Source organism: Sander lucioperca, chromosome 9 (assembly GCF_008315115.2).
Source record: "Sander lucioperca isolate FBNREF2018 chromosome 9, SLUC_FBN_1.2, whole genome shotgun sequence".
Taxonomy (NCBI): Eukaryota; Metazoa; Chordata; class Actinopteri; order Perciformes; family Percidae; genus Sander; species Sander lucioperca.
In genome coordinates this window covers 36,756,303-36,768,983 of record NC_050181.1, presented here as the reverse complement: position 1 = coordinate 36,768,983, position 12,681 = coordinate 36,756,303, and the positions used below count along the sequence as shown (strand labels likewise).

Here is a 12,681-nt window from a genome sequence, read left to right as displayed (position 1 = left end):
GTGTGTGTGTGTGTGTGTGTGTGTGTGTGTGTGTGTGTGTGTGTGTGTGTCTGTGTCTGTGTGTCTGTGTTTGCTGCAGTGAGATAGTGAATTCGTTTAAGGTGATGTATTGCTGTCTTTACCTACAATCTCACTCTAGGCCTCTGTGGTTTGTTCCTGCCTTTCCATGACAAGCTTTTGACCACTCCTCCTCTCCTCTCCCTCTTTTCCTTTCTTCCCCATTTCCCACTCCTCTTCCCAGGTTTTTTCCCAGCATCTCTGAGGTCTGATTGGGCAAATGTGACCAACAACTGACATAGTCTGTGTTTTTGTCACTCACACACACACACACACACACACACACACATCATTTGTACTGCACAATGCACGTTTGTTTTTGATTGGCAAAGCTCAGATGTAGGGGGGTGGCACCTAGGGAGAACCCTGTAAAACAGGGACAACTGCTGTTTTTAGTGTGTGTGTGTGTGTGTGTGTATGTGTGTGTGTGTGTGTGTATGTGTGTGTGCATGTGTTTACATGTGCAGGTACTTTGTTAATCATTTATAAGCCCCACCAGATGCCATACAGGGGACCATAGTGTGCGGGGCCTGTCAGTCAACCACCCCTTCATCACACAAACACACACTCATGCAGGTGCAGGTGCATACAGTGAGCCAACCACAACCCCCTTCCCCTTGAGGCTGATTAGTATTCATGAGATCTCAGGAGGCCCCCCCTAATACACACACATACACACACACATATTCTAGTAGATTGGTCCATTCTAATTATCTCCTGGCGTTTATGGAGAGGGCTGATTAGAAGCTGTCAGTGTGACTGATGACGACATGCCATGTTATCCCCTAGAGAGGGGCAGAGAGACCGAGAGGAAGGCTGGTCACAGCTGTGGTCCCCACTACTTCTCTGTCCTTGTTTCTTTATAGTCGGCTTCTAGTTTCTTTGTTTCTTGTTATTCTGCTCCACTAACAGCGGCCTTATTATGTGTGTCTGTAGGTAAACCAGTGATGATCATAACCGAGTTCATGGAAAACGGATCCCTGGACACTTTTCTCAAGGTGAGTCACGGCTTAGCTGGAAGGAACATGGCGGACGCATTTCCTGCAAGGTCAGGGCCACAAGTCTTTACAAAGGCCATGTGGAAAATGATGTCCCAGCTGTATTGAGGGCTCATTCTTTTAAAACATATTCATAAAAAGGTACCTGACTGAAATTGGTTTCATATCAAGCTGGAGAATTCAATCTATAAAAAGTTTTACACCAAGGACTAAAGTTTACAAGTCTCCATTCAAATAAACACTATTTCAGCTGATTAGAGTTTTTTTTTACTTGTTCTGGGCCACATTTTCATATGCAGTCACCACATTACAAGTGTCAAAGATAGTTTGACACAATCTAAAAAAGAACATAACTGTTTTGTGCAGCTAGGAACGACACATTTTCAATATAAAAAAGGCAAAACATATTCACTCAGTGGCACAGTGTGCGTAGACAAATAATTGCCATCTAAAATCCATTATACATGGTGAGAGTATTAATGGGGTGAAATGTTGAGTTTGTGTTTTTTTCTTATTAACCACATGACCGTAAATAGGATGAAAATCACTATTGTTTTAGCTGCAAGAATTATTATTATACAGTGCATACATGGATGTAGTGACGATGGTCATGTTGTCATGTCATGTTCGGTACATACACATACACTGAACCTTTTCTTTAGTTAGTATGGCTACAGAAGTGGCTGAGAACAGACACATTTAGATGGATACATGGCCTCCCCACACTTGTTGTTTGCTACTATAGGTCTATGAAATGCACTTAGTGTCCATATCCCAGAGCAGAAAACAGCGGCAGACTGCTGATAAATGGGCAGTAAAGCAAAGAAAGTGTATTGCTTTGTGAGCAACATTTTGCTCCGTCGGGATACAGAAATGAACAGTTCATTTCAAGTGTAATACCACAAAAAGTGAATTAAAAAAGAACCTCCAAAATGCCAAAGAGATTTACGGGAAATCAGCTTAATCATGAATCATCTGCCTAAGGAGTTGCTGACCACTTTCTACTCAGCCATCATTCAGTCTGTCATCTGCACCTCCATCGCTGTCTGGTTTGGGTCAGCCACCAACCGGGACAGGGCCAGACGGCAAGGGACAATTAGGGCTGCAGATAGGATCATTGGAGCTGACCTTCCCTCCATCCAGGACCTGTACCGGTCCAGGGTCAGGAAAAGGGCAGCAAAAAATCTCTGCAGACCCCTCACATCCTGGTCACAAACTGTTCAACCTCCTTCCCTCTGGTAGGCGATACAGGGCACTGTTCACCAAAACCAGCTTCTTTCACCAAGCAGTCACTCTGTTGAACGCTCAGAAATAGCCCCCACCCTTACACTGAACAAAGTCAATCAACACTGTTCTGCTCATCTGCTTCATGTATATTTCAATCTTACAATTACAATATTGTTATTAATATATGACCATTGCACCGAACTGCCTTGCACTATATTTATATTTATACTAATCTTAAATCTCAGACTATACTGATATAGCACCATTCCTTCCCTCTCTTCAAGTGCTACCTTATATTTTTTTGTAAATTTGTAAATTCTAGTGCAGTGTTATACCGTATACTTAACAGTATTTTTTTTATATTTCTTACTGTCATTTCTGTTTTTTATTCTGTATATGGTAAGTGAATGTTGTACTTAAAAGCAAAGATTAACCGGAGTCAAACCTGGCCAATAAAGCTGATTCTGATTTTGAATGAACAGAGAAATACAGCCAGCACCAATATTTCTAGAGACTCCTATCATGCTGATCAAATCTCTAAAAATCATCTCAGTAAAGATACTGGTTTAAAACTAAAATAAAAATAAACGTTTTTTAGATTAAGTTTAAATCCATGCCAGAGTGTTGTAAAATTAAGTCTTTTGAAGCCGACTTTAGTCAAGGTTATTGCTGAATCCCTTATCAGTGAACAGATTTTAAAAAATCGAAGGACGTCTGTAGAGGTATTGCTTTATTGAAATCGACATTATGACCAGAGTTAGAGGAGCCTGTCACTCAATACGTCATTACATGAATTGATGTTTTTAAAATATTTCTCCTAAACCCCATCCTCGGAAACATATTATAAGCCTGCAGACATACCAAATCTAGATCTACCTTCTCAAAATTTATACAAATGTCAATTATATCCAGAAAAGTATGGATCTTTATTTAATTGCAGTTGTGGAAGACAGCATAAAATGTTGCAGAAGTTGCCAAACGTGTGATTCATTATTACTGTTCATATATAATATGTGCCAGTGAAGTAGCAGTATTGATTCAGCTGAGGAGCCCTGGACTGGGTTTTGCAAAAGTTTTGCAAAAAACTTAAGCAGTATGGCAGAATATGCCAAAAAGTCTCATTTTCCATCATCACCTTTCTCATCCATCTCCTTCATCTCCTTGTCCAACCTCTCTGCCCTGCATTTGTCTCCTCTCTCTCTTGCCCTGCCCTGCCCACCCATCCTCCTGCTCCTTCCTGGAAATGCAACGTGGTGGGCAGATTGATAGAGGAAGTCTGTAGGTTTGTTAGACAGTCCAATCAATCAGCATCTCACAAAACCCCCGGCTAATTAACTTACTCCGCAGCTGCCGAGCGAGAGAGAGAGAGCGAGAGAGAGAGAGAACGATAGAGGAAGGGGGAGGAGGGGGGTGTGCACAGATGTAGAAAGATGAAGGAAGATAGATAGACAGATGGACACCGAGTCAAAGTAATACTGAGTTCGCTCTCGTGGAGACAGTGACTAAAGACAGACAAGAGATGGATGGAGAGAACAAAGAGACAGAGGGAAGGAGAGATGATATAAAGGACAGAGAGGGTGACTGATAACACGGATGGCTTTTTAACGGGGACCGTTGGCCCAGGGCAGAAATAATTGGCAGAGGAAGGTGAGCTGGACCGCCATCGATCAACAGGCTCTGCTCTCTGCCAAAGACAGCTCAAATCTGAAAAAACAGTGAGCTCTGCTCGCACACACGGTCAGTGTTTAACAGGAAAGTTTTGTCTGCTCTGTCAGATCCAATCCTCTGCAAGTAGTATTTTTTTTTTTTTTTTTTTTTGGTGATCCTCCACTGATCCCTGGGCGGAGAAATTCATCTTTTGCTTGCCACCCTCCAGAGAGAGGTCAAAGCGCGGGGTTAGCAAGAGCTGGCAGGGATTACAGAGTCTTGCTCTGAAACACTTCAGAAGCACTGTCATTACAGATGCTTGAATCCTGGCTTACACCTTCACTTCCAGCTGAGCTTGTTGAAGACTTTACCCTGATCACTATGACCCCCCCCCCACCCCGATGCAGCTTAATGTCAGCATTCACACTCTGTGCTGTGTATTCATTCACCTTTCTCCCTGTCTCACCCTCCAGAAACACGACGGTCAGTTCACGGTGATCCAGCTGGTCGGCATGCTGCGTGGCATCGCCTCAGGTATGAAGTACCTGTCAGACATGAGCTACGTTCACCGAGACCTGGCAGCTCGAAACATCCTGGTCAACAGCAACCTGGTGTGTAAGGTGTCTGACTTTGGCCTGAGTCGAGTTCTGGAGGACGACCCAGAGGCGGCTTACACCACAAGGGTAAGACACACTTTCATGTTCTGCAGCTGTCTTAAACAAACCCACCCATTGACCTATACATCATGGACCTTTTTCACAGCAGACATTTTGACTTGTCATAGTAGGAAAAGCACAGCTGAAACTGATAACCTTAACATGGCTCAGTTCCATCAAGTGTCCCAGTAAGCTATTTCAGTGAGTCAGCATGCACAATACCAGGGCCTCTCCTAAGTGGAATGCAGCCATCAATAATGGATTTGAATACACCTGTGCTTTTCCTACTATGTCATGTCAACATGTCTGCCGTGAAAAAGGTCTATTAGATTCAGTCCAAAACCAAACTTGACATAAACCAGTTTAACCAGATAAATCAGTTCCGATGCAAAACGTGCTCAACCCAAATAGACCCAAAGAAGAAGAGCAAATAAGTGTAATTTGTCCCTGTACTTCACAATCCACACTCTCCATCTCACCTTTTAAGAAAGAAAACTTGTCATTTTTCTCCCGACACATCCCGTGATCAGAGCCGATAGCGAGCCCACTTGGATCCACTCAGTTATTATCCCCATTCACACAAACACTAAAGGCACAACCGGTGCTTTCAATTTTGAATGGAACCTCCAACACAAATTCTGGCTTTAGCGCTGCATTCAAGACTCGAAAGTTTGCTAAAGGGTGCGACGCGGAGCAGTTGAGGTGGTTTATGCAAATGTCCTCTGACATGGGGGATCGGCATCCCACAGTGAACCAATTACACTGGTTTTGATTCCCACAGCAAACAGAACAAGCACTTCAAACGAATGTGGGAAAAGCTGATCACTGCCGTAAACGGCCTCCCAATTTAATATGATATAGCTTGAACAAGCTACTTTATAATGATGCATGAAAACACACTGTTCAGGAAACAAACTACTTTGTTTGTTTTCCAGAATAGAAATGGGAGAATATAACTGTCCAATCAGAGCTGAATATGTAAAGTATGCTACCACACGAGAAAGTTGCAGTCTCATGAGTGGCAAGAGGGAGCCTGCTACTTTGAGTATATGTAATATAGATAATACAACAGACCTTACACCTGTGGCAATAGAGCGGGACCCTAACCCCATAAGAGTGTATATAATTTGGACAACTCTGGCCCAGTGTCTGGTCTCGGTTACAACAGTAGGATATATGCCTATATATAGTCAAATCAAAGAAGTCTTCGGTACCATCACCATCCTCTCACAGAGCACAGAGAGAATGGAGAACCTCAAACATCAGTGTGTTAAACCACTGCGGAGTAACTCATCTAAAATGCCCACAAGGAGATGGTATTATTCATATTCATAGGAAGTGTAGGGGATGTTATTTTTAATATGGCATTAGCATTGCCCTGGGAGGAGTGTATCAGCCGCTGACTGCTCTATTGCAGTCAGCGGCTGATACACTCTATTGCCCCCCCCCCCACTGATGTCAGGAGACCTAGATGGAGAGCTGCAGGCATGAGGAGGGGGTGGGGGGGGGGGGGGGGAGAAAGGGAGAGGCCGAGGCGGAGATGGGGAAGAGACAGAGAGAGAGGAGTGGATATCAAATAAGACTGAGACCGAGGGACGCTTCGAGAGAAAGAGAGAGCGAACATAAGGGAAGGCAGGGGAAGGATCCAGTGAGAGCAGTTAAAAGAGAAAAAAAGAGGATGGGGTAGGGGTGGACTGGGGGTGGTGAAAACAAAAGTACAGTGCCGAGTGACTTGGCAGCTTTGTCTTTTATTTGACTTTGTCCAAGCAGAGATGGGAAATGCTAGGTGGTGCAGAGGCAGCTGCCGCATGTTAAAAAGCTGAACCGAGCCCTATAGAGGTATACGGTGTGTGTGTGTGTGTGTGTGTGTGTGTGTTAGACAGAGCGAGCGAGAGACAGAGAGAGAGATAGAGAGAGAGGGCGGGGGTATGTTACTGCCTATTGTGTCTATACAGTGGGCTTTATGGAATCCTTTTGATCTGTGCATCAACAACAAAGGCAGAAGCAGCATGCAAGAAGATGAAAAAAGATGTCAAAATAAAGTCAAGTGTAAGAAAATAGACACTGGGGCAAAAGTAACCCTATGTTGCGAGCAGATTAGAGAGAAGTGTTAAATTGGTGTATAATCTCACCTGCTCTGTTCTTGAAGGCAGCGCTGCACCGAGTTTCTCCACAGCCACCATCTTATTATTCTTATTTTTTTTCAGGCCTGCTCTTGATTTATCATAGTACTTAGCCACAAACGTACTAATAAAGCAACCTTTACATATTTACACCATTACAGAGTGGGTGGGTGACATATTCAGTATGCCATAATGTGTTGACTGTGTTGTGAACTATCTCCAGGGAGGAAAGATCCCCATCAGATGGACGGCTCCAGAGGCCATAGCTTACAGGAAGTTCACCTCAGCCAGCGATGTGTGGAGTTACGGCATCGTCATGTGGGAGGTGATTTCATACGGAGAGAGACCCTACTGGGAGATGTCCAACCAGGATGTGAGTCACAAACACATACATCATGTCTCAGTTACAGTGACCGAGACTGTGTTTTTCCTCAATCTTCAGCTCAACTCTGAACTATGAGAATGAATGTTCCTGGACATTTTTATTTCCCTCTCTTGTATTGATCCCAGAACCTGATGTTTTACCCCGTCTCCCCTACAGGTGATCAAAGCAATAGATGAGGGCTACCGTCTTCCCGCTCCTATGGACTGTCCTGTGGTGTTGCACCAGCTCATGTTGGACTGCTGGGAGAAGGGACGCAGCGACAGGCCAAAGTTTGGACAGATTGTCACAATCCTGGACAAGCTCATCAGAAACCCAGCCAGCCTCAGAGAGCTCGCCAACAGCTCAGCATGGTACTGAGCTCTGACACACACGCATATACTGTAGGCCTGACATATCTGGATTAGATTATAATGTAGGACGGTACACGTGTAGAAGACATAATCCCTGCTTTAGATTTACACTGTAAATCTACTTTGTCAGTTTTGAAAATTGTGCAAAGTAAAGCATGTCATTGTGGTTTAGTAAAATGATATTCTTATCTTTTCTCAGCAAAGTCACATTTGTCAGTTAAAAGGTATGAATATAGGGGTTGTGGGTTGGCATATCCATAGTCTCACATTCTAAATTTAGACTCTCTTTCTTCCCAGTTCGCACACATCCATAGAATTTTAGGTTACACTTAACTTGAAGGTATCTACATAAGAGTGACACGACACTGTCATGAACGTGTCATAAACATTATAAACAAGTCACAAACGTTTATGACATAACGCTTCTGTCAGTAAGTGTCATTCGGTTTTTGTCATGACAAGTTATGGTTAGGGTTCATGTGTCATGACTGTGTCATGTCACTCTTATGTAGATACCTTCAAGTAAAGTGTTACCAAATTTTATTATTTTTACATTTTACACTTCAGGCATTTAGCTGATGTTCAGACTAGCATAATAGAATGTTTCCGTCCCTTTCAAAGATGACAGAAGACACTGAACAAAGAAAATAAATCAGACAACAGAAGCTCAAAGGCACTACTAACAAAGGCCTACACACACTGTAGACACGAAGAACAACGTGACCAGAATGAAGAGTCGTATACACAAATCTTATAGACATGACCTTAACTGAAGCATATACGGCACGGTATGTAAGTGCAGTCATATGTACAGTAAGTGCAGATGCAATTAATCCTACAGGGTATTTACTAAGTTTGAGCATGTAAATGAATAAACACATTAATCATTCATAAGAATTTATGGCAATAGGAAGCAAACCAACAAGTCAAACGGTCCGACAAGTAAAGCCATGTGTGCTTGTACTAGCGAGGGGATGAATCATTAATTATACTTACTTTCTAACGGGTAGGGTAAGTTTAGGGTTTATGTTTTCTTTTCTTTTTTTACAGTGGATTTGAGTCTGTCATGCTGCGGTTGTTGTCCGTCCCAATGCAGATAGAGCACCTTGAATGAGCATTAACTAGCTCCTCAAGTGTGCTGCTGACACGTTTTATTTTTATACAGTAAATGCCCTAACGAGAGTTAGAACTTAAGTACAGCTCCAGGGGAAAAATGATTGACCTCAGCACCAGTCAGAAACGTATAAAGCCACTCAACAGGACAACATTTCATTGAGTTGTGAGTGTGCTTTGTATCCCAGCAGGGAGGACCTGTCCCCCCCAGAGCTCAGTGTGAGCACAGTGGATGAGTGGTTGGAGGCCATCAAGATGGGCCAGTATAAGGAGAACTTTTCCAGTGCTGGATATGTCAGCTTGGACTCAATCCTCTACATCAGTGTCAGGTACAAACGGCTGGTGACTCATCCCAGTTAAATGAAGCACTCAAAAGGTCAATATTGTCAGTAACAGACATAATATATAATATATTCATCACTTGAGTGTCATTTGAAAGTAAAAAAAAGGGATTTACACAAGTGTCTTGGACATGAAACCTCAGCAGCTGCTTGTCATTTAAGGGACAATATTGATTTCTTTCTCTAAAAGTGTCATTAATGAATATTGTTTGAATATTTTGCATTTTGTTTTCTGTCGTCCTTGTAGTGAATTGTCCAAGATGGGTGTGAATCTTGCCGGCCACCAGAAGAAGATTTTGTCCAGCGTGCAGAGCCTGCAGACCCAGGGGACGCACGTCCAAGTATAACAGTTTCCACATAAACGCACAGTGAGACAGAGCCAAAATGGATGCTCCTGTGAAGAGTTTCCCCACTGAAACGGGAGTTGTAATGGAAACTCTGTGCTCGGGCCTCCATTGATCTTGAGACACACTGAGACGGAGACAACATGGACGCTTGACTCCTTCACCTTCTCGCAGTTTCACCATTCTTCCCATCCTCGATGGGCACTACCGGCTTTAGCACTCAAGAGTCCCGGCGACACAGCCACCATTGTGGAGCAACAGAGAGACACGCGTCCAACAACAAGGCCACATCTAGAGCATCCCAGACCATTTCACATCATATCAGCTCAACAAAAGAAGAAAAACATATTCTTAACAAAGGAAATGACAAAAAAAACAAATTAGAATATAATTATCAGCACTGTCTGTGAGGTGTAGAGTTGTTGTTTTTTTTCCATCATTTTGTTTCCGTTTTGAGTTTTCACCTCGAAGAGTTTAAAAAGGATCAGAAGATATGTATATGTGTAGATATATGTTTATATGGGCTACGTGTCCCACAACCGTAGAGATGGACCTAACGTTTGTATTGGTGGTGAGGTTTGTATCGCTCAAACTTAATGGGAGTTATTACCTAGTACATGTATGGCCCTTTCCAGTGCTCTCTGTATACAGAGAGCCAATGAGTGAGCCAAGATTCTGAATGACATGAATGTGTAGGGGTGAGGGGAACAGAAAACTGGACCTTTAGAAATAGAGAGGGATAAAGACTTTGCTAGCTCATGTAGAATGGACGAATGATTCATTTAAATTGTGTTTTTGACCAGGACAAGGGCTTCCCTAGAGACTGCTCTCAGACACACTTCCATAGCAACTAGTCCCAGTGCACCTTTGCCAGTCCGCTTGCACTTACACTGATGTAACCGAGTGCAAAGAAACCGCAGAAACTGCTTAAGCTGCAGTTGGCACAGATACATTTTTACTCTTCCATAACTGACTGTCTATTCACAACAACATTGTCTATTCAGCTGTTACAGTATGATGTTGTTGGGAATATTTCAGCTCAGAAAGTTTGCCTTCCCATGTTTCAGGTGTGTTAAGAAAGTTATAGTGTTTTATGTGTTGGGGATGCCAAGGTCTTCATTGAGTTGACACTGTTGAGAACGTGTTCCTTGTTTTTTCAGTGTTGTGCCATGTACAGTAACCTTGAAATGTTCATCTGGGCAACATACCACCATTGCTACTATACTCTGTCCTGTCATCAGTTAATATGGCTGGATGATAACACAAGGGCAGCCACAGTTATTAGAGTTCTTTGTTCAAATAGTCTGCTTGATGAAAGGGAGCATTGGAAAGAACCCTTTTTTCATCAAGATGAAATATTAGCAGTGTTTATTGTCAGTGCTGCCACCAAGAGAGGGTAGAGCTGGGGGATATAGAGAATATCACATATCACGATATTCTTGACCAAATACATCGATGCCGATATTGCGACGATATTGTAGGCTTGACAATTGGTGCTTTCACAAAATATATAAACAATGACATTTTTGATAAATAATCATCAGTAATGTGGATACAATGACTAAGTAGGTAAAGGCAAACAATAGAACAGCTAGAACAGTCTGGTGAGTTCAGAAAATGACATCACCTTACTCTAATGCAGCCTTTAAAACTAGGAAAAGACAACACTTATGTCATATTACGATATCCAAAATTTAAGACAATATCTAGTCTCATATATCAATATAATATTGATATATTACCCAGCCCTACGAGAAGGTACATTTTACTCTAAAAAAAAGATGAGTTGTGTGTCTTGAACTGTCTCACTAACTTGTTATCAGTCATGCCAACCTATTTCAAGCATCCCTAGTTTCAAACCAATACTGATAAGGTACATTTACAAAACAATGTTTACAGCAAAAAGCAAATAAATTGGTTTGTTGGTTTTTCTCTATCAGAGGGGAACTGCTGCTTATCACATTAAATACAAGCTTAGATATGATGGAACCCTCTTTGCGTGCACTGCATTAATGGCACTAAACCTGCTTTAGTGTATTCCCAAACCCAGTTTTAATATATGTCGTACTCTACAGGACCAACAGTGGCATAAAGTACAGTATATATGATTGTATCATAGTGTAAAAATTGTACAGTGTTGATTTCCAATGTTAGAATGTTTGTAATGATGATGATGATGATGATGATGATGATGATGATGATGATGATGATGATGACTATGATGTACTTTTATTGTGAAAAAGAGATTTCTGAAGTACTCGTTCAGGGGCGGGTCATGCAGGAGAAATTGAAGGGAGGTGATTCGTTAGTCTGAACAAAGGAATGTAGCATGGTGCGAAGCTTCAGCTTTGATTGACAGGTGAGAGTGACTGCAGTTTCTACCATAGTGTTAGAATGAGTAGAATGGACTTTCCCTATTGTAACACTGGCTTAATTGGCATACCTCTCTTAAACAGTAATTACATGCACTTTTTAAGCTTGGGTCCGCCTACAAAACAGCTTGTAAAAATGCTTGTTTGGGTGAGGTAGGGATGGAAGTAGGGAGGTTGAGATAAGAGACGTCCTCAGATCAAATTTCTATCCACAAACATCACAAACTAAACATTCGCTAAACCCCTTCACCAAGCACAAATTGTCCAGTCATACCTTAGCAACCGTAACTAGGCATGGCAGACCTGTCAATCTTTGCATTTCTTTGCGCGCTTAAGCAATTTGCATGAAGTAAGAGCGTTACTCAGCATTTAAAGAGTTTGGAGGGTGGTGACTTTTTTCAATCTTTCTGAACTCCAAAATACAAATGCAAAAGTGTAAGGAACAGACTAAGCATTGTGTTTGTCTGTTCTAATGTACACTGCAATTGTTAGTTTCTTTAGTGGATTTGGGGAAGTGTACACCCGAGCAACACCAGCCAAATTACCTAAGATAACGTTACGTTTGCCCTAACACATTGTTTAGTCCTCATACTAAAAGCCTTTTCTTTTGTAATGTTGAAAGTGAGCCATGTTGTTTGAAAAATCCAAGTATGGGCCCTTTTTAACCCTTTTTACAAGGTTTTGATTTTAAAACAAGTGAGCTGGAAACATTAAAACGTCAGCGGAAGTCAGTGTTTTCAACCAACTCATTGAGCTAAAGTTAGCTTAGCTAGCTAGCTAGCTACAGCTACTAAAATATGCCAGCGATAGCTGTCCGTTTAGCCAAAAAAAATGATGTTCGGTGGCTAGAAATGAGAAGTCTGCTTTTGTCTACCTCTGTCTGAAATCAAGGACCCAGTGTTTTAAAGATGACTACGAATTTTGATGGTAAATCTGAAAATGGCACTCTAACTGTAAAGTATGTTATGTGCCATTCTAGGACGGAAAGCTTGACAGGCGTAGCAACAGTAACATGATCAGAGGTAAAATCGCAAGGTAGGGTGCAGAGCATATTGCAGGCAGAGAGGC

The 12,681-nt window shown here is 42.1% G+C and overlaps 1 protein-coding gene across 2 annotated transcripts in view; it reads left to right on the top strand.

Moving 5' to 3' along the window:
• epha4b (eph receptor A4b) overlaps positions 1–9,617 on the top strand; it is a 102,860-nt gene extending 93,243 nt beyond the window's left edge. The window contains exons 14-19 of one of the 2 annotated variants that reach the window (XM_031281180.2): positions 994–1,055; positions 4,403–4,612; positions 6,932–7,081; positions 7,250–7,443; positions 8,745–8,885; positions 9,145–9,617. In XM_031281180.2, the coding sequence (XP_031137040.1) occupies positions 994–1,055; positions 4,403–4,612; positions 6,932–7,081; positions 7,250–7,443; positions 8,745–8,885; positions 9,145–9,244 (857 nt within the window). In that variant the 3' untranslated portion in view covers positions 9,245–9,617. The remainder of the gene's footprint in view (positions 1–993; positions 1,056–4,402; positions 4,613–6,931; positions 7,082–7,249; positions 7,444–8,744; positions 8,886–9,144) is intronic. The other variant, XM_031281181.2, reaches the window with a different exon arrangement.
• Positions 9,618–12,681: the final 3,064 nt, after the last annotated feature.